Source organism: Carassius carassius, chromosome 10 (assembly GCF_963082965.1).
Source record: "Carassius carassius chromosome 10, fCarCar2.1, whole genome shotgun sequence".
NCBI classification, from domain to species: Eukaryota; Metazoa; Chordata; class Actinopteri; order Cypriniformes; family Cyprinidae; genus Carassius; species Carassius carassius.
This window is the reverse complement of record NC_081764.1, coordinates 14,737,492-14,759,728: the sequence shown is the minus strand read 5'-3', so window position 1 is coordinate 14,759,728 and position 22,237 is coordinate 14,737,492. Positions and strand designations below refer to the sequence as shown.

Genomic DNA, 22,237 nt, shown 5'->3' with positions numbered 1-22,237 from the left:
TCATGGTGGGGACTTTCCATGGACTTCTATTGTTGTTCATGACATTTTGAGTTCATGATAACTAAGTGATTCTTCAAATTATTACAATTATTATTATTATTATTATTATTTTTTGCTAACCTTTGAATAAGTACCCACTAAAACTGGGACTGGGTATTTCACAATTCAAATTAAATTCACAAGTTTGCGATTAGATTTGATTTAAAGATTCTCGAACTTGCAAATCATCAAGGGCCAATTTGGGTTGAGCGAGCGATGCGGAGTTTTTGCTGAGAATTTTCAGAAAGATGCTCTCGGTTCAGCAAGAAATATTACCACTCCGCTCCCTGCTACACGCTCTTCGCTCACATGCTCTGTAAGTGACATTGTTTACAAGATGTTATATTGTCATCTTTCCGTGGTTAAAACACTGATTGAATGATTACATGAGACAGGATATGAAATTTGCTAAGTTGCACTCTTTCTTTTGACCTTTGGATGTTCATTCATGTTTATTTTGTGTTATAACTAGTATTAAAGCAGAAGAGAAGATCTGTCACTCCACATTGAAAAGTGCCAAAACAGTATTTATTGTTAATTTATTGGATGGGTGTTGCAGTACAATGTTCAGTTCCTTAACTGAAAACAGGCTAGGCTAATTGATTCTTGGGTTTTAAGAATCAATATTTTTCCGTAAAAATGAGAATCAATTAACATTTTTATTTCAATGTTTATTAAAACATTTTCCTGACAGAGATGTTCTTATTATTATTTGTTTGTACAATGGGCACATTACCATAGTATCGTGCCTGTGTATGTGTGTACTTACCTGAGGTTGCTCTTTGGTGCATTCAGTAACTGCAGCTGTCTCTTGGCTAGAGTTGCCATAGGTCTGTGCATGGTAGTGTTGGTACCACTCCTGCCACACAGAAACATAAACCAGAACCAAAGAAGCACAATGGAATACAGTCAGACAGCTTTAACAGGGATCTACTATATGAGGAGCAAACATGTCTTGACTATAACTTTAAGATCCCGATATACTTTAAGTGAAATCAAAGAACAAACTGGTGTGACATCTCAAACAAAATCAGGCCAAAATGAAGTTCATTTGCAGTTCATTTTGGGAGTGTGAAAACGCTTGCTAAAGTGAACATTCAGAGAAGATTTAGTCCAGCAGATGAATGAGTTTGAACTATTATTGATCCATGGCAGTTAAATAATAGGTAGATGTGCTATGGGGCTCTGCTGTGAGTATATCAAGGGCTTAAGTCACTCTCCTTGCAACTCTTTTCTCTGACTTAACACCAAGTTGTGACAACAAGATGACGGTTGACCATTGGCTAATGTCAGACCATTGTTGAGCATCTATTGGACTGGACTCGTTTTTGCATTGGCACTAGTTGGACCCTGTCGGCAGCTTTTTAGGAGCTTGTTGAATCTGCGGTGGAACCCATCAGTGAGAGAGAGCACTCTGATTAGCTGTTCAGCTTAGTAAACCAGTGCACAATGAGATAAACGAAAAAGTGATGAAAGAAAGCCAAGAAGGCACACAAAGAAGGCTCTTCTCGTTTTATATCCGCAGTCCTATTTCTTCCGGTTTCCCTTTTTAAATTACGAATACAGCTATTGCTACTGCTGGTATGGAGAGTTGTTTCCTCTCACATAGGCACAGAACCTGCAGGCTAGTTGGCCGTTGGTTGTAGTCTTTGCTGTGTGTTCAAGTGCAACTTTTTTGACCCAGACGCAGGTGCGACAGCACAGTCGGCTTTTGTTATTGATGGTTCTTTGATGTTGGTTTGGTGTGTCTGGGCTTTTACTGTCACATCTCACCGACTCTATACCTAGCCTTTGATGGCACACTCAGTCTATTCACTGACTATTCACTGCATATTGTACACAACAACTTTCTGACTTCATTGGATTTTTCAAGGGTCAGGGTGGAGACAATCCATCAAGCAAAACAATTTGTTTACATGGTACCAGGCAGCTCCAATTGTGTCCCTTGTGCCCAATCTGGTGTGATAAGTTGGACTCGAACCAGGAACCACTAACATCAGAGCACAGAGTGCAGCATAATATCAGCACTAATTAAAATGATAAGAAGAAACACAGGCTGCTTCTGATTCAGACTTCTGAGCAAGGAAGATCAGATGATTCATGGCACTTTTTTTTTTTTTTGGAGAGATAGAACTTAATTTCCTTGAGCACTAATAACAGGGTTGTATCTGATTTTAGGTTGCCCCACAGACCCTTATATCAAGGGTAGCCATCCTTAATCAAACACACTTAAACCAGCTGAGAAAGGTGTTTGGGAGTCTACAGGAAAGCAGCCTTCCAGGAGCACCTTTACAAGTTGATCTCTAAGGGGTGAACCTTGGCCAGAATAAGCATCAAAGTGGACTAGATAGTCCAATGTCTGACTACATGACTCTGCACTATACTGTAAGTATTGCTTGGAGTCCAGGTGCCTGTAAAGCTTCATCTTCTCAGCTGCTTCCTATTTTTTCTTCATCTGTCTAACCTTGTGGCCTAATCCATTTTGCTAGCTTTCTCTTCTACCATTCCTTTAATATATCTCTCCTTCCCATCAGTCCTTTCTGCATTCCCTTCTCTCTTTCTCTCTGGATGCCTACAGCGTGAAAGCTCACTGTCTCATTTCACTAAAGCTGGTGGAGTGTGTGGGAGTGTGCGACCAGATGGGACAGACAACTTGCAGCCAATCTTCCTCTTACCTCCTGTACTCCCCCTCTGCATCTCTCGCTCCCCCTTCTCTCCCTCCAACTCCCACCCACTCCTCAAATTGTCATAGGAACGGCGGCAGTAATGAGAGGGAGACCCACATTTAAGCCATTTAATCCTGCTAAATTTCCTTCCCCTCCAAACTCTCTGCCAGGGAATGAGTAGGGGATCACCCAAAAGACACTAGTAGGAATTTGAGAGATGGTGGGAGGACTGTAACTCCTTCCCCTTTCATCCTCTCCTGGAGCACATTTTTCCTCTCCTCTGCGTCTGTTGAAGTCCTTACATTCCGATTTCTATTTCATTTGATGGCTTTTTGACAGCATAGTGCAGTGGCAGGAAATTATTGGGTAGAGAGCCTGCCTTTCACAGTTCAGGATAGTCACTCTCTAGTCACAGTCTTCAGTTGCTATTGCGTATTATAGTAAATAGTACTATTAGTATCTATTACGCGCCTTGTGTGCAAAAACATGTTCTGTGTAATCATCCCCATCAGAATTTAAAATGTGTTTCCATATTGGACAGAGAGGGAAACTAAAGCGCTTCTTCTAATTCAGCTGGATGAAGAAGATGGCGCAGCATTTAAAGGTAATTTCTGATGACTGTCATTACAGATTTTACTGGTAATTTGGTACTGATTTGTGAATGGTATCTCATTGGTAAAAAGACAGAACTCTGTTGTTTAAGTAAACAACACATTTGTGTAATGAAATGCCATTCTGGTATGAAAGGGGCTACCGAGACAGCTTATAACAGACCTCCCTGTACCAAACTTAGTGTGATTGGAGACGCGAACCGTTTCAAACGATTCAGTTCGATTTGGTGAACTGGTTCAAAAAGATCCAGTTACATCGAATGATTCGTTCGCGAAGCGGATATCACAAACTGCTTTGTTTTGAACTCTCTCACAACAGACCCGGAAGAGAAGACAATGCTGACTAAAGTCGTAGTTTTTGCTATTTTTGGACCAAAATGTATTTTCGATGCTTCAAAAAAATCTAACGACCCTCTGATGTCACATGGACTACTTTGATGATGTTTTTCTTACTTTTCTGGACATGGACAGTATACCGTGCACAGAGTTTCAATGGAGGGACTGAGAGCTCTCGGACTAAATCTAAAATATCTTAAACTCTGTTCCGAAGATAAACGGAGGTCTTACTGGTTCGGAACGACATGAGGGTGAGTTATTAATTACATAATTTTGATTATTGGGTGAACTAACCCTTTAATGTGAAGTGGGACGTCTGTCCCTTGAGATTTTGTAACTGTTACAGAACATAAACAAGCAATCAACAAAAAGCTCAGTCAGTTGAAAGAAAAAAAAATCTGATTTAAATGGAAGTAACTTTAATCTTTTGCAGGCTCTGGTTAGGACTTGGTGCTGCACTACTGCTCCATTTTGATCGAACTCGTTTTGTTCTGTTTTGAAAATGTATTTTCTTTAATCCGTATAGACCCACCTATCTCTTTTGTGCAACTGAGCATATGGCAGAATAGTTTTCTTTCTCATTCCTCTCGCTCTCTCTGGCTTTCGCTGTCAAGTCTATAAATACATATATACATATATTTTTTTTCATTTATTTACCTGCGTGTATTGCTGAGTGTATTGGTGAGTGTATTCTGCAGGAGTAGTTTCTGCGCTGTATTGACTGGGTGGGTGGGTGGCAGGTGGCAGGACTGCACTGTACATCCCAGTGTGCGCCTGCACAGTCTGAGGTTTACTGCTGCAGGGTGCTGCAGAAGAAACACAGACAAATTCTGATGTAAATCAAGGCCTGCTCAGGGACACCCATTTAGAACACACTCTTTATCTTCTCTGCTGGTGTGGGCTGCAGCCCGTCTGGCTGTGGCCTTGAGCAGAGAGAGACAAGACAGTCTTACACATTAACAGTTGAAAATAGAAAGCTGACAGAGAAGAGATTCATTCCAAGGTCTGGCAGAAGGGAGTTATCTTCAGTGTGTGCGTTTCTGATTGTGCACATACCTTGTAGTACCACTCCAGGAAGCACACTAGCCAGGTTTAGATATGGGTTGGAAGGCAACTTCACTTCTTTAGGGGGGTCTCCCAACAGAGATGTCTGACAACTGGACTGACTCTATAGACACAGACAAAGAAAGTGAGAGAGAGATGGGGTGAAAAGAGCAACAACACAATATGCTACAGCATTTCAGCTGCTAATCTAGTACATCACCGAGCTCGCATATAGACCACACAGTAAGACTGAAATCTCCCCTACTTCTCCATAAGTGAGCATGCAGCTATAATAAAATGAAAAATCATTTGAAATATATTAACTTATGCGATGTGATGTATTTTTTGTGAAACTGACAGTTGAGCTTGAAATAATGTAGAGCGGGACTTGATTTTATTGACAGAGATTTGACTGAACAGTGAAAAGTGGGCTAGCAATGGTAGTAAATAAATAAAGTTATATATTATCACATATGTTATTATTAGAGATTTAGATTTAACATGATAATTTGGTGCGGTTAATTAAGGAAAAAATAATGCATTCAATTTATTAATGCATTTAATGCACCCTGCCCTTGCCCTGGCCTGTATGTCATCTTACATTGCATGCAGTTGCTGTCAAACATGATGCAGGATGTGATTGCGTGATGTATGTCTATTCGAACATAATTGTATACAAAGCTGGGTAGAAGTGCATTAAACATTACATTATGACAAAGTTTCAAACTGGGGTTTGTGAATGAACTGCAGGAGGTTCAAGAGTTTAATGAAAAATATCATATCAACAAAATCAAAATATATATAAAAAAGAAATATTTTATTTGTTTACCTGCATGTCATGTCACCATAAACAATGTCAGAGAACCATGAACATGCAAATGTGATACTTAATTATTAAAATGTTTATTTTAAAATCTCTGGGGTAAGTAAAATTTGTGATGAAAGATGCTGAGATTTGTGAGTTTGTGCAATTTAATGTGTTTGAAAGACAAAAGCCTTCAAAAGACACAGAAATACACAACTATACTGAGCTATAGTTCCAATAAAAATGAATGTGTTCATCTGTAGTTGATGCAGTGTTGAAACACTTCTTAAACCTGAAATGATTTTTTGGAAATCCACTGGTCAAATGCTGTGTAGTTAACTGCTTAATGACTGATCTCGGCGTGAATGTCCACAAAAGTGGAAGACTGAATGTATAAGCTATTGTAGAAAGGAAAATTAAAAAGATAAATAAGGGAGACTCAATAAATTATGAATAATTTATTGCTATTGTGTAAATAACATGTAATCATTTAATCCATAAAAAAGTAACTGTAGTCTAATTACAAGTATTTTAAAATGTAATTTAATCTAATTACAAGTACTTAATTTTTGGAATCTGATTACGTAATCCAGATCACATGTAATCAGTTATTAGCCAGCTCTGGTTGTATGTCACTAAAATTCAAGATATGAGGGCAAAAATGCCCGGTATGGGTTTTTTATATCTTATATTTCTATCATACGATATAGTTAGCAATATTACACGAGAAAGAGTGCTGTTTTTTTCCTGAATATCTACACAACTGCAAATTTTATACAACACTTCAATAAACAAGAAGATAATATTGTGCTACATTTTATACACAACATTGTCAGTACTGACTGGTTTTGCTCAGTTTCACCAATGAAAATAGTATGAAACAAAGCCACGGCAGGACAGTTTTGCCTTTCCGAGCAACATAGTGGTGTTTCATTATTGAATGAATCCATTTTTTTGAACTAATCGAGTAAGCCAATGATTCAGTGACCCATTCAGAAAGACTGTATAACTGTATAACTATAACAAATCGGTTAAATAAATGAGCGAATTACTTGCCGCCACCTACTGGTGGTTATTGCTTTTAATATTTTTTTAATATTCACATAGATAATTAAGAAAACAAAACTACAAAAGAAATGATAACGGTTCTAAACACTTTTGACTTGACTCAGCATGTGCATGGACCCACACACAAAGGTGGACACACTCTAGACTTAATCATCAGTAAGGGTCTAAACATTTCATCCATTGTTATTAAGGACATAGCACTATCTGATCACTTCTGTATTTTCTTTGATATTTTGATGTCTGCTACAACTGAATCTAGATCGGTCTCTGTCAGAAGGAGATGCATTAACGAGAACACAAGTGTACTATTTATGGAGGCTATATCTTTAACACCAAGCATTTCTGCAGACTCTGTTGATATTCTCCTTGATTCATTCAACTCAAAAGTTAAGAATGTTATTGGTGATATTGCTCCAATAATAATCAGTAAGAAAACAAACAGACAGAAATCAGTTTGGAGAAGATCAACAGCAGTTCAGACTATGAAAAGACAATGCAGAAAAGCAGAGCGGATGTGGCGGAAGACAAAACTTGAAATTCACTATAGCATCTACAAAGACAGCCTTCGTGCTTTTAATGTGAAACTAGCCACAGCTAGACAGAATTTCTTCTCAAACCTTATAAACAGTAACTTAAATAACACTCGTACTCTTTTTGCCACTGTTGAGAGACTGACAAACCCCCCAAGTCAGATTCCCAGTGAAATGCTCTCAGACAGCAAATGCAATGAGTTTGCATCCTTCTTTTCTGAGAAGATCATCAATATCAGGAAGGCGATTAGCACATCCTCAAGTAATGCAGAGGTCAGACAGATTAGGCCACAATATAAAATATTTACTATGTTGATTTTTGAAGCAATTGATAGCAAAATTCTGGAAGACATAGTGCAGCACCTAAAATCGTCAACCTGCTATCTTGACACACTTCCCACATCTTTTTTCAAAAATGTGTTTAACTGCTTAGAAGCAGATCTTTTAGAAGTGGTGAATGCCTCACTTCTTTCTGGGACATTTCCAAACTCCTTAAAAAATGCAGTTGTTAAGCCCCTCCTGAAAAAGAGCAATCTTGATAACACCATTTTGAGCAATTTTAGACCAATATCTAATCTTCCTTTTATAGGTAAAATTATAGAAAAGGTCGTTTTTAATCAGCTGAACAAATACTTAAACTCAAATGGATACCTGGACAATTTTCAATCTGGTTTTCGACCGCATCACAGCACAGAGACAGCACTCATTAAGATAATAAATGATATTCGCTTAAATTGTGACTCTGGAAAAATATCGGTGCTGGTATTGCTAGATCTCAGTGCTGCGTTTGACACTGTCGATCATAACATACTACTAGAGAGACTGGAAAACTGGGTCGGGCTTTCTGGGATGGTACTCAAATGGTTCAGGTCATACTTAGAAGGGAGAGGTTATTATGTGAGTCTAGGAGAGCATAAGTCTAAGTGGACGTCCATGACATGCGGAGTCCCACAAGGGTCAATTCTTGCACCGCTCTTGATTAGCCTGTATATGCTTCCCCTAAGTCAAATAATGAGAAAGAACCAAATTGCCTATCACAGCTATGCTGATGATACCCAGATTTACCTAGCCTTATCTCCAAATGACTACAGCCCAATTGATTCCCTCTGCCAATGCATTGATGAAATTAATAGTTGGATGTGCCAGAACTTTCTTCAGTTAAACAAGGAAAAAACTGAAGTCATTGCATTTGGAAACAAAGATGAAGTGTTAAAGGTGAATGCATACCTTAACTCTAGGGGTCAAACAACTAAAAATCAAGTCTGGAATCTTGGTGTGATTCTGGAGACAGACCTTAGTTTCAATAGTCATGTCAAAGCAGTAACTAAATCAGCATACTATCATTTAAAAAACATTGCAAGAATTTGATCTTTTGTTTCCAGCCAAGACTTGGAGAAACTTGTTCATGCCTTCATCACCAGCAGGGTGGACTATTGTAATGGGCTCCTCACCGGCCTTCCCAAAAAGACCATTAGACAGCTGCAGCTCATCCAGAACACTGCTGCCAGGATTCTGACTAGAACCAGAAAATCTGAGCATATCACACCAGTCCTCAGGTCCTTACACTGGCTTCCAGTTACATTTAGGATTGATTTTAAAGTACTTTTACTCGTATATAAGTCACTAAATGACCTAGGACCGAAATATATTGCAGATATGCTCACTGAATATAAACCTAACAGAGCACTCAGATCATTAGGATCGAGTCAGTTAGAAATACCAAGGGTTCACACAAAACAAGGGGAGTCCTCCTTTAGTTACTATGCCGCCCGCAGTTGGAATCAGCTTCCAGAAGAGATCAGATGTGCTAAAACACTGGTCACATCTAAATGTAGACTTAAAACTCATCTGTTTAGCTGTGCATTTATTGAATGAGCACTGTGCAATGTCCGAACTGATTGCTATATATACTTTCACTGTTTTTTTTATTTAATTTTATGTAAAATCATTTTCTAACTGTTTTAAATTCATTTTAAATAAGTACAGTTTTAATAATTTTAAAAGTTTTAAAATTGCTTGTTTTATTCTTGTTATTATTTTTTCTTCATTACTATTTTACTTTCTTTTATGTAAAGCACTTTGAATTACCATTGTGTACGAAATGTGCTATATAAATAAACTTGCCTTACCTTGCCTTGCCTTGCCTTAATTAAGAGTATTGTTTAATTTTTTTTATATTCCTATTTCAATATTAACTTTTATTTAAAACCCAGTAATGCCTATTTTAATGCCATTAATCTTAAAACATTATTAATGAAATTCTAATTGCAGTTAAAATGTATTCAAGACACCCCTGAACAGTACATGCCTAAATGGCACTTCAGAAACAGGTTTAGAATTGCATCTTATGGCCACATTGTAGCATTAAAAGTTTGAAATTCATATGTAGAATTAAATACTTCTGTCTAAAGTTATATTTTTGTAATATCTATACACAGTTTTCTCATTTAACACAATAATGATCATTTGGGGGGTAATTTATTAGCCCAAACTGATTAATTAACTGGCATATTGTGTAATTAATTAAATTAATTAGCCCTAATATATTTTGTTTAAATTGATTTTCAGTAGATTCTAAAATACATTCCCTAAACTGAATTATTTCTAATGCATATAACTTCATTTCTTTCATGGAATGCAAAAGAAGTTATTTGTCCAAGCATTGTTGCCATTTTACATTCATTAAATAAAAAGCATTATAAAAGCAGCCCATACAACTCCTCTGCAACTTTCTAAGTCTTTAGAAACCACACGTTACTTCTGTCACTGTCCACTTTGACGGTATGGAAAAGTGCAGCTCAAGACATTTTACTAAACATCACAGAAGAAAGAAATCGTTTTTTCTTTCACAGTTTTCACAAATAAAAAGCAATGCAAGAGCAGAGCTCCCATGGAAAAGTACTGGCACGGAGTCTGGCATTCATCTCCAATACAGTCACACAGAAGACAGAGCTCTCCATTAGTCTGTGTAGGGGTAATGTAGTGAGTAATCAGAGCCTGCAGCACTAGTGGTCTGGCATTAGGGCTCAGAACTCTGTCAGAGTCTGTATTGAACTCTACTAGGCGGCTGAGTGCTTGTGTCTGAATAAAGACACCTCCAGACAGAACAATGGAAATGGAGCTCCAGGAGGTAGACAGAAGCACTTCAGACAGAATTATAAGTATTTTTACAAGCAAGTACTTTTCTGTGTTTGGTGAAAAACTTTTGGTACTCAAAACTTTTTAATGTAGTTTATTTAGTGTATATTTTTATAAAAATATACATATATTAATTATTGTTGTCAACAATAAATACATATTGTATTGTATATATATTTACATAATAAAAATATGAACAATGAAATATATGAAAATGTTTGATGTCAATAAGAACATTTTTCTGAAAGAAGTCTCCTATGCTCACCAAGTCTGCATTTATTTGATAAAAAATACAGTCATTATAACAAGTATTATTACAATTTAATACAACTGTTTCACTCTAAAATCACTCTAATATGCTGATTTGGAGCTCAATTAACATTTCCTTTTATTATTAATGTTGAAAACAGCTGCTCTGCATGATACTTTTTGGAAACCGTGATACAGTTAAGGAGATTTAACGATTTTTTTGTTGAATAGAAAGTTTAAAATAACAACATTATTTTGAAATATCAATTTTTATAATAAGGAATAAGTCTTTATATATATATATATATATATATATATATATATATATATATAAACTGTCCCCAAACTTTATATATTTATATTCTATTAGAAAAGAAAATCAGGCTTACTGTAACAGATGTACTAGTCAGCACATTTGTACTGTGGTGGTTTGCTGAAGCTTTGTGTGTTGTATTCCCAAGCAAAGGTCCCAGACTCGGTGCGTTAATTCCAGGGAGGAAGTTTTGCAGTTGGGTTTGGGAGCTTATGGAGCCACCTGTGGTTCCTGGAGGTGCAGGCTGTTTCTCCGGAGCCAGGCATGTCGCAGTGACTCCATTCTGCTCGCCGATGGAACTCGCGTGTGAACGTCCAGGGACATGTGACATCATTCCAGCCCCAGAGTTTCCACTCTGGGACGTGAGCGGAGAAGAGTCAAGGCCCAACTCTACGAACCAGAGAACTTTGTTAAACTACTGTAATAAAAAAGCACACGCTTTCAGTGGACATAGTGCATACTCTGGAGAACCATAATTTAATAATTTTACACCTGCATGGCACTGATATTCAAACAGAAATGACCCTGCACAAAGGCATACTCTTTAATGCTTTGATGAATGCCAATACCAAACTTTGCACACACAAACAGACACACGGCTGTATCAGTGGTGAAGCTACGGGTGGGCAATGGCCCATTTTCCCATACCCATTTTCAGCTGTGGCCCACCCAGTGAGAAGCTTGTAATTTTCCAGATGAATGTTATTTATTAAAATATAATAATTATAAATGTATAGTTTCCCTTTAACTTCATATATTTAAAGTAAAATAGTCAAAATAATGATTGGTCAGTTTCTGTTAGTCACACCCACAATTATGTTAACGACGTGAGGACGCGAGTGTTTGAAAATAGTGTTAAATTTGAAAGTTGCATTTGAAAATAGTGAAACAAACCATTTAGATTTTAAAAAGAATATATTGGATTTGCAGCTGTGCTCATTTCTACGGTCCTTGATATCTACTCTCCTTTGAACGTGAACTGAGACACTTGATTATGAGATCATCTGCAAAGCCCCATTGTCCTAGGTAATGCTTTGCATCCAGTAAACTTTAGTTATTGTTTGGCAATGCCTTAACTAACATAACAATGAGAAATACATTTGGTACAGTATTAATTAATCTTTGTTGACTATGTATTTGTAAATGTTGAAATTAAAATGTATTTATTCAATGCTTTAGTTTTATTGTGTATTGAATCTTTGTGCTGTATTTTCTGTTGCCAATTTGATATGCAGTTTTCCTATGCTAGACTTTTGTTTTATGTAGGCCCACCCACTTTAACATTTCTGGCCTCGCCCCTGGGCTGTATAAAAGCATAAAGGAAAAAATACAGATTGAAGCGGCTGCCTCAAACTGCTTATAATGGGCTTTCAAACTGTTTGAAGATTTGCATTGCAAATGTCTTTCCCTGCCGTAAGCGAATGAGACCTCTGGACCAGGCCTGCGGTTTGCGAGCTTGACCACCCAACAAGAAAATCTCACCTGTGGGAGAATCTCCCAGCAACCCCTTCCCCAGAGGAACTGCCGGAGTTCGAAGACCCAGAACTTTTTGCAGGAGCAGCCAGGAAGGGTCGCCTAAAAGACCTGGAACCTGAAGGGAAATGAGAGAGCGGTGAAAGAGAAAAGAGGCAGACAGTCCATAACAAGGTCATGTGGCAAGTGAAAGATAAAATGCACACAGATAAAATTATAGATACAAAATACATGCACAGATGCATAAAAGAAGATTTATGTTAGCGTTATTGTTGCACAAATTCCTCTGTTTTTTTTTTCCACAGAAATTTCCCTGTGGATAGCATTATAATTCTTCAACCAGAACCTCAAATTTGCATTAAAATGGCAGTAAGATGTATGCTTCTAATACTGCTATATAAATAAATAATGCTTTTCTGAACACAATCTGCAGTTTTATCATTATTTACAACAGACTTTAATGCAGACCAATAATATCCTTGCAAAAAGAACTATGAACACAATTTCAGGCTGTTCAATTATGCAGTGTTTGCAGGTAAGAGTAAAGTGGCGATGTATTTCTCTGTTACGGTTATGTTTGAGACAAGTGAACACACACACAGACCCTCACATTAGTGATCTGCTTGTCTTTGATCTGTAAGAGCTGTTGTTGGGCCATCTGCATGTGAAGAAGATTCTGGAGAACAAGACCATTTCCTAGAATGGCACTCTGATAAGAGAAAGAGAGATATGCATGTTAAACATGCATCTTTATTCTTTTCTATTTATTTCTGAGATAGCAGCCTATTCTTTAACATATTTCCCTCTAAAATGTTACTTTTTTTTTTTGCTGTACTATAGCCTTTTTATCCATTAATGCAGAATCTACATTATTTCTCTAGGGTGTTTCAACGAAGATCACATTTGTGAACTCTCTGTGAACTTTTGGACATTAAGCTTCCTTAAAGGGACAGTTCACCCCAAAATTTAAATTCTGTCTTCATTTACTCACATTCACCACTTGTTCAAAACCTGTATGAGTTACCTCTGCTGAACACACACAAAAAAAAAGTTTTTAAGCATGTTGGTAACCCAACAGTTGATAAAAGCCATTGACTTCTATAGTATATTTTTTTTCCATACTATGTAATTAATGGCTACCATAAACTGTTTGGTTACTAACATGCTTCAAAATATCTTATTTTGTGTTCAACAGCTAAAATATGCTCATACAGGTTTGGAACAGATTCTGCGTGTTTGTAAATGATGCCATAATTAAATTTTTTGGGGTAAACCATCCATTTAAGTCATTCCTACGAGTGGCAGAGAGAAAATTAGTACCTGCTGTGCTTTTTCCAACTGTAGCAGCGCTGCAGTCAATGGCGGACGCAGGAAGGGAAGATTGTGAGGTCGACCGAACTTTCCTGGTGGGAAACCATTAGATGAATGAAATGAGTGGTCAACATAGGAGAACAAACAATGTGAAAGAAACAAATAAAGACGAGCCTTCAAAATAAGAGAGATGGACAGCAGAAAGTATGTGGTTGATTTTGGTGGCCCATGATCTTGTCATTCCAAAATTCCAGCTTCAGCACTAATGGCAAGTTGCTCCGGAATAGGTAGAGAAGTTTAACATTTAATCATGGGCTATATTTAGTGTTTTAATTGTGTGTTCTCTTTAAGCTCTGGCCTCCACTTCTTCCTCAGCTCATTTATTCTCCCACCCAATGAAAAGTTCATTTTAATATATGATTAGGCTTTCATCAAGAGAAAAATCTGCTCAGAATCTACAGTGCTAGTTATCACAGCCAACACACTCACACATATGCAGAAGCATGAGCATGATACTTCATCTCAAAATCTACAATCCTCGCATGACACATTTTTGGTTGTCTGGAAAAGTACTTAAACATATTACTCAGGGATACTCAATAAATTATTTTCCTAACGAGTAAAGAAAGAGACACTTAAGAGAGGCACAGAGAGAGAGAGCGTTACCTCCACATTTGGCGGTAGGGTAGGGTCTCATAAGGACTTGAAGAGCAGCAGGATTGGTCATACTGTTGAGGAATTGGGCCAGATTGGGTTCAGGCAGTAAACCTTTCTTACTGCTCAACATCTACAGGAGCACAGATGACAAAGAAAGAAACATTAATTAATTCGCTATACAAAAATCTGAGCAAACTGTCTGACACTTCTGACTCACAGCCTGTAAGTACGTTTTTTTATATTTAAAGAATTTGCCACTGATGATTCAATCGTGAGTTTTGAGCAGTGTAGCGTAGTGCTTGTTGTTTCTCCGATCACAAATGCAGACATGGCTTTATGTTTATGCGGCGCAATACACAACGCAACGTGTAAAAAGACAATTTAAGTCATTATAATCAGATACAAGAAATGCCTCATTTGAAATGGGTTTTATTGTTTTTGTCTTCGACACACTGGGACACAGCATCACAGTATGGAAAGGGGCGTAACATTTCCGTCACATGCTTGAGGAAGTATTCAGCCAATCACAATGCACAAAGCGTACACCTCACTTTTCAGAACGATGAGCTTTGTAAAAAAATGTACACGTTTCAGAAAGACGGGGCATAAAGGAACAACAATAATGTACATTATGTGGAAAATAATTAGTTTCTTGAACCTTAAACCACATAAACACATTGCACTACACCAAATACACAAAATAATGTTCTTTTTAGCAATGTCATCTGACCCCTTTTTATAAAAAAAATCTAATCATAAATGAAAAATCTATTTAAATATTTTACTTGGGAATCAAAAGTTAGAAATATCTTGAAATAAAAGGATATTTTTTAACATGGAAAAAAAGCTTTTATTCATGAAAGTAGATCTTTACATCTATCCTAGATCTACTGGAATGAAATATATATTTTTCATGATACTTTTCTATAGCTTTTGCTATAGAAGTTTGAAGTCTTCAGTCCCTATTCATTGTTTATTGGAAAATACCTTTTCTAGTCAAAGCATGAACCTTACTTAATTTAGTTAGATTTTTTGTTTTAAATATAAGAACATTTAGAAATTTAATCAGGGTAAAAAAAAAAAAAGTTATTTAACTTTTTATTTTTACATTTTGAAGTATATAAAAATAATATTAAATTCTGTTAGCTTATGATGTAAATCCATAAGATCTTTATGACAGTATAGCAGACTATTTACATAAAATTTATATAAACATCAGTTGTCACTCTCTATCTGCCAATAATATGTCTTAGTATACTTTGTTTTATTATCAAAGCTCTGTGGTTTTTAATTGTAATTCTAGAATTATATTAAAAGGTCTTTTATTTGCTTAAAAAATATAAAAGATCAATCAGATGCCAGAAGGCATTTAATAGACGTGCACTTTTTTAAGTAAAAAATTTGATCATGCTGATAATTTAAAGGCCTTAGAAATTTGAATATAAAATATGGTACATTAGGCAGGTACAGGGTTAAGATTTTTTTATCTTATTTATGTATTTTTTGCAGAGCTTCCTTTTCATATTTGATGTCTTGTCAAATGTTTATCTGGGATGTTTATGTCCCAGTGGTAAGTGAGTATGTGTGTGTGTGTGTGTGTATTTGCTGGCATGGGTGAGACGCATGCAGACATGCAGAACTCCTGATTAGATCTCTGATGTCTGCTAGAGGTGTGGATCCATCCCAAATGCACGCCAACTCCATCTGCTGACTACTACTCCCCTTCACACAGACATCTACACTAGTGCAAATACACACACTGTGCTGCTTTCATACTGGAATGGGTGAAGCCAAGGTTGTAACCACATATTTAGAAATAAGGGGAAATGTACGTAATATTTGAAGAATCAGGGAAACATGGTGGTGCCGGTGTTGATGGCCCTGGGAAAAGCAGAAGATTGACAAAAGCAGGGCTGAGTCCCATCATGCCCCATGCCTAGAGCTTCAGAGATGGATTAGCAGAGAGCTCTGCTCCTGATGGCTGCTTCTAAAAGCCATAAACTACAGCTGACATCTTCTATTGTCTATTGCATGCAACAACTGAAACTACAGAAAACATCTACAGAACATCTGGTGGTTTACTGTAATCTACATCATGCATGGGAGCTTTCTTAAATATAATCTGAAAGGAGATCACAAGGTATACAGTAAACCACCAATCCTTTGCTAATTCCAGGCATAGTACATTTTAGAGGTATAATATAAAGTAATATAAAATAATTAGGTATGTACTGATACAGATACTGGCATCACATGTGTCTTGTGGATTAACACTAAATTGTGCATGTAAGTAAAAACATGAATTGGTTCATCATTTCTGCATAATAAGTGGTTTCCAACATAATTACAAGAAAATGTCAAGTGAATACTGTAGTGCTGCACTGGAGAAGCTCTAAATGTTCATTCTGCAATTTAATGAAAGATAAAATAGAACAGAACAATAAAATCAACAGTGAACAGTGATATATATATATATATATATATATACACATATATATATATATACATATATATACATTTTTTTTTAATAATATTTTATAAATTCATTTTAATTTATAACTGTAAAAATGAACTGTAATTTTTAATTATAGTTTTTATTATTTTAAAGCCATTTAAAAATGTTTAAACATGCATAAAGTTGACTTTAATGAAAAAAAAAGCAATAAACAAGAACAAACAACCAAAATAATATATATTTTATCTAAATACAGTACTGTGCAAAAGTCTTAGGCCACTAGTATTTTCACCGACAAAAAATGGTTTTAAGTCAGTTATTTCTATCTTTTGCTGTAGTGTGACAGCAATAAATGTCACTTTACATTCCCAAACATTATTTTTTGCCATTAAACGTAATAATCCGGAGAGATTTTTGTTTGCATAAGGAGTCTGACAGCAGCCAGTGCTCCACACAGAGACCTGATCTCACCATCATTATCCAGTCTGTCTGGAATAACATGAAGAAACAGAACAAACTGAGATAGACTCAATCCAGAAGAACTTTGGCAATGTCTCCAAGACACTTCAAGAAATCTGCAAAGCTACAGTACTGTGCAAAGTTTAAGACATTTGGGTAAAATGCTGTAAAGTGAGGATGCCATCAAAAATATTTATTAATGAACTTCTATTAACTAAATTAAATCAACATTTGGTGTGACCACGTTATGCATTAAAAAAAAAGCTTTTGTCCTAGGTGCACTTGCACATTGTTTTTCAGGTAGCTTTGCAGGTAGGTTGATGATGAGATCAGATCTCTGTGTGGAGCACTGGCTGATTATTACAATTTATGGCAACAATAATGTTTGGAAATGTAAACTGATATTTACTACTGACACACTACAGCAAAAGATAGAAATAACCAACTTAAAACCATTTTTTGTTGGTGAAAATACTAGTGGCCTAAGACTTTTGCACAGTACTGTATATTGAAAAAACTAAACTTATCTACACTGTAAAAATGTTTTCCTAATTACATAATACCATCTTTAATTTGACTTCATTTCTTTGTTAACTTTTTTTTTAGTTTTCACTTGATTATTAAATTCCTCATGTTCAGTCAATCATAGTAACCTTTGCACCACTTTGAGGTAATTTTCACATCATAAGGCAGCAATTACATTTAAGTTTCATGTGGCACTAACTGAAGTGCGGCATTGAAAATGACTAATATAACCAGTAGGCATGTAAAATTTAATGTTTTGTATATGAATTTCCACAGTACTAACCAGTAAGGAAGACAAGAGCAGACACCTGCTAGTCCCCAAGCAGTGCTAAAATTATATGACTACACTCACACGCAAGCGCAACGGCCCATCGGATGAGGGGAAAGCTTGTGCCCTCACAGTCTGTGGATGAGTGGGTAGGCGTGTCTCTGATACAGACAGAGCACAGAGATGCCTGTGGCTCAGAGGGGTGGACTTCCTGAGAAATGTCAGCTTGCATTTGCTCCATTTGACTTGACATTTTTTGCAGGAAAATGGGGAAATTATAGAGAGAGAGAGAGAAGCAAGAGAACGCAGAAAGGAATGGAAACATAAAGCATTGCATAAAGACCCCATGAAATCAAAATTGCAATTTTGTTGCTTTTGGTTCAGGTCTTTAGCTTTAAAGTATTTTATATGCTCTTGTACCCATAAAAGTTGATAAAAACTACCAATAAGCATGCACATTTGAATTATTGGCTATTATTATCTAAAAATATATATATATATATATATATATATATATACACACACACACACACACACACACTCACCTAAAGGATTATTAGGAACACCATACTAATACTGTATTTGACCCCCTTTAACCTTCAGAACTGCCTTAATTCTACGTGGCATTGATTCAACAAGGTGCTGAAAGCATTCTTTAGAAATGTTGGCCCATATTGATAGGATAGCATCTTGCAGTTAATGGAGATTTGTGGGATGCACATCCAGGGCACGAAGCTCCCTTTCCACCATATCCCAAAGATGCTCTATTGGGTTGAGATCTGGTGACTGTGGGGGCCATTTTAGTACAGTGAACTCATTGTCATGCTCAAGAAACCACTTTGAAATGATTTGAGCTTTGTGACATGGTGCATTATCCTGCTGGAAGTAGCCATCAGAGGATGGGTACATGTTGGTCATAAAGGGATGGACATGGTCAGAAACAATGCTCAGGTAGGCCGTGGCATTTAAACGATGCCCAATTGGCACTAAGGGGCCTAAAGTGTGCCAAGAAAACATCCCCCACACCATTACACCACCACCACCAGCCTGCACAGTGGTAACAAGGCATGATGGATCCATGTTCTCGTCTGTTTACGCCAAATTATGACTCTACCATCTGAATGTCTCAACAGAAATTTGAATGTCTCAAATACATACAAAATATGTCAAAGGCTACGTTCACACTGCAGGGCTTAATGCTCAATTCCGATTTTTTTTTTTTAAATAAATATTTTTGCAAGGCCGTTCACATTTCCAATTAAATGCGACCTTTTGTGATCTCCTGTGTGAACGTGAAATGACCCAGAAGTGATCCGCATGCGCAGAAGAGTACTCAACGCTCAACGACGTCACTCGTTGTTTGCGGAAGTAGCTAAACATGGATGTCAACAACAGTGTAGTCAACAGCGGAGCTCATTTAGCAATATTAAAGTTATTTAAGCAGCATCGTCCGCCATGGTTGTTGTTTATCTTCTCATTCCCGCCTACTTCAATGCAGAATTATGACGTTTGTAGCGTATCAATGACGTACGGGTCGGATACATGTGACCTGGCCGTTCAGACGGAGGTCACATTTCAAAAGATCGGATACGTATCGGATTTAGGACCACATACCCAAGTGGCCTGGGTCGCATTTGAAAAGATCGGATCTGTGTCGTTCAGACTGTCATGAAAAGATCAGATACAGGTCGCATAGGGGCAAAAAAATCGGAATTGGGTCGTTTCAGCCTGCAGTGTGAACGTAGCCAAAATATCATATATTGTGGAACATCATATAAATATGGAAATTATGCTGGAAAAAAGTCAGTTATTTCTTAAGTGAAAGTAAACAGTTGAGGAAAAAAATGGGATGTGTATTAGCCTATATTGGATGCGTTCATTGTCTCTTAAAGTGACCGCGCCTAATTTAGCTACTGGCTGCTGTAATGTTAATCCAAGAAAATAAAAATGAAAATCCCTCACTGCTCTTGACTGAATTACTTTGTAGTTTTAACAGTCAAACCAAAAATTATTCAGACACCAGATGTAATTTTTGATATATATAGCAAAACTGTAATAATGTGAGAAATGTTGAAGGTGTCTGAATAAATAGGTTTCATTGTATATTTCATTTTTACATTGAAGACTATCCAGTGCTATTTTACATTTAATTATTTGGTTTCTGTACCTTGACACCTACAAACTTGAAAAAAAAACTTAAACATTGTGTAAATAGCACAAATAAATAAAAATAAACGAACATACAAATTAAACAATTTCAAACAGGGCCCACTGGTACAACCTTCACCGGGGCCCCGCTGACCCCAGCTACGGCCCTGCTCACGCCTGTTTCACACATACTCCGTCTGCAGTGCGTATGCAGTCCTTGTGCGTTACGTATGTGGTGCAGCACGGACTCGATGTGCTTTCACACAGGACGCGTTTGCAGTTCGCTACTTGGTACGTAAACGATCGCTGCACTGCTGCAGATGCAACGCTCCTGGGACGCAACTGCGTAAAAAAATATGTAATGCATACGCACTACAGATGGAGTATGTGTGAAACAGGCGTAAGGTTGTTTGCACCTTGTGCAATGTGGAATTAGTTTACAGCTTTTTCAAGCACTTTGTGATGCATTTTGGAAACAGGAGATGAGTTTTCTAATGCACCACCTAGCTTGATAAACCCCTTCTCAAAGACTTACTGTTTGTCAATTTTATTTGGGTAACACACATATTTTGAATGCCTTCGGCAGAATTCGAATGAGATTAATCTAGATTAATTTCAAGATCACAGTGAGATTAATCTAGATTAAAAGATTAATCTAGATTAATCTATGACCACCACTAATATATATATATATATATATATATATATATATATATATATATATATATATATATATATATAAAAGCTCTTTGATATGTCCTGCTCTATTTACATGTTTCAATAGGACAAATACCAACACTACAAGGAAAATAGTACATAAAACTATTTCATTTGGTCTATAAACATTCTGTCACGGAGCGCGCGCCTGTCACTGAGCGCGCACCTTCACCTCTCTCCGGTCTCATGCGCTCCTTGTCACCTGAGTTCTAGGACTGCAATTCCCATCTTTCCCTTCTGCTATCATTAGTTCCCAGCCCTGTCTGGTTTTCCCATCAGCATCATCATATCCACCTGTTAATCATTATCCACCCTTTATCTGGACTGCCTGGTTCTTTGTTTCTCTGTGAAGTGTTGTTTTGCCACGCTGCATGTTGCTTCGTGCTTCCTTAGTGTTTTATGCTCTGTGCATCCTTGGTTTGTTACCTGCTTCAATAAAGTCCTGCAGATGGATCCGACTGCCTCTACTTCGTCATTACACATTCCACCTTTTCAACTTTTTTTTTTTTTGTCCACCACATGCAAAAAGCTGTATTTTGAAAATTGAAATCAATTTATATTTAGATGTAACATCCTGCTCTGCTAGCAATATACTATATATGTCTACAGAATTAAGTCCTACATTTGAAAAGAAATGAACACAAAGTGTGAACTGTCAAAAAAAAAAAAACTATGTTCTAACAAAACATCAAAGAGAACCTGTGTTTTGGAGAATATCAGTTAATGCTCAACACCACTGACACTGTCTTCAGGACAAGCTGCTGGTTTATGTGGATCTGTCCAGCATGATGAAAATAGCCATGCAGTTTATTTCAGGCCTCGGAAATGCTGCGGAGATCTGGAGATGTTTGAAACAGCAGGGTTTGTATGAATACTGTAATTAAACTGTCACGCTGCTGTTTCACACATGCACGTGCTTCTGGATGAATATGTGAGAAACACTTTCATTGTTTGTTATGTGGTGATAAAGAGAAAGTGACTTGTCCCCCACAAGTGTGCACATCACTCACCACACCCTGAGCAGCGATGAGGGCGGCGAGAGTGCTGCGTCCAGAGGTTCCTGGGGGACAAAGAGACAGACGTATCTCCTGACCCTGGATCAGCTGTCTGTCCATCTCCAGCAGCATGGCTTCAGCCTGTTCTGCCGTCTCATACTCCACCACAGCGAAACCCCGCACCGGACTTCCCTCATCCTGAGCCAGCTGCAACACACACACACATATACTGTGTTCAAAAATCAACAATCCTTGCCAGAGGTGTGTGATTTAGGTACATAATTACAATCCAATTTTCTGATCATCTCTGGATGATTATTTTATGAAACCAAAAAAATTACTATTTCATTAAAATTCCCAAAAATGGATGCATCCTAAATAATGGAAACAAAATGTATCTGTAGATATGAGCTCAGCTGGGCTGTGCAGA

The 22,237-nt window shown here is 37.1% G+C and overlaps 1 protein-coding gene across 1 annotated transcript in view; it reads right to left on the bottom strand.

Moving 5' to 3' along the window:
• The window catches only part of LOC132151844 (ribonucleoprotein PTB-binding 2-like), a 73,046-nt gene that overhangs the window by 6,182 nt on the left and 44,627 nt on the right, over positions 1–22,237 (bottom strand). The window contains 9 exon segments of the mRNA XM_059560270.1: positions 809–898; positions 4,310–4,458; positions 4,709–4,820; positions 10,876–11,189; positions 12,282–12,390; positions 12,883–12,981; positions 13,593–13,675; positions 14,250–14,370; positions 21,823–22,014. Of these exon segments, the coding sequence (XP_059416253.1) occupies positions 809–898; positions 4,310–4,458; positions 4,709–4,820; positions 10,876–11,189; positions 12,282–12,390; positions 12,883–12,981; positions 13,593–13,675; positions 14,250–14,370; positions 21,823–22,014 (1,269 nt within the window).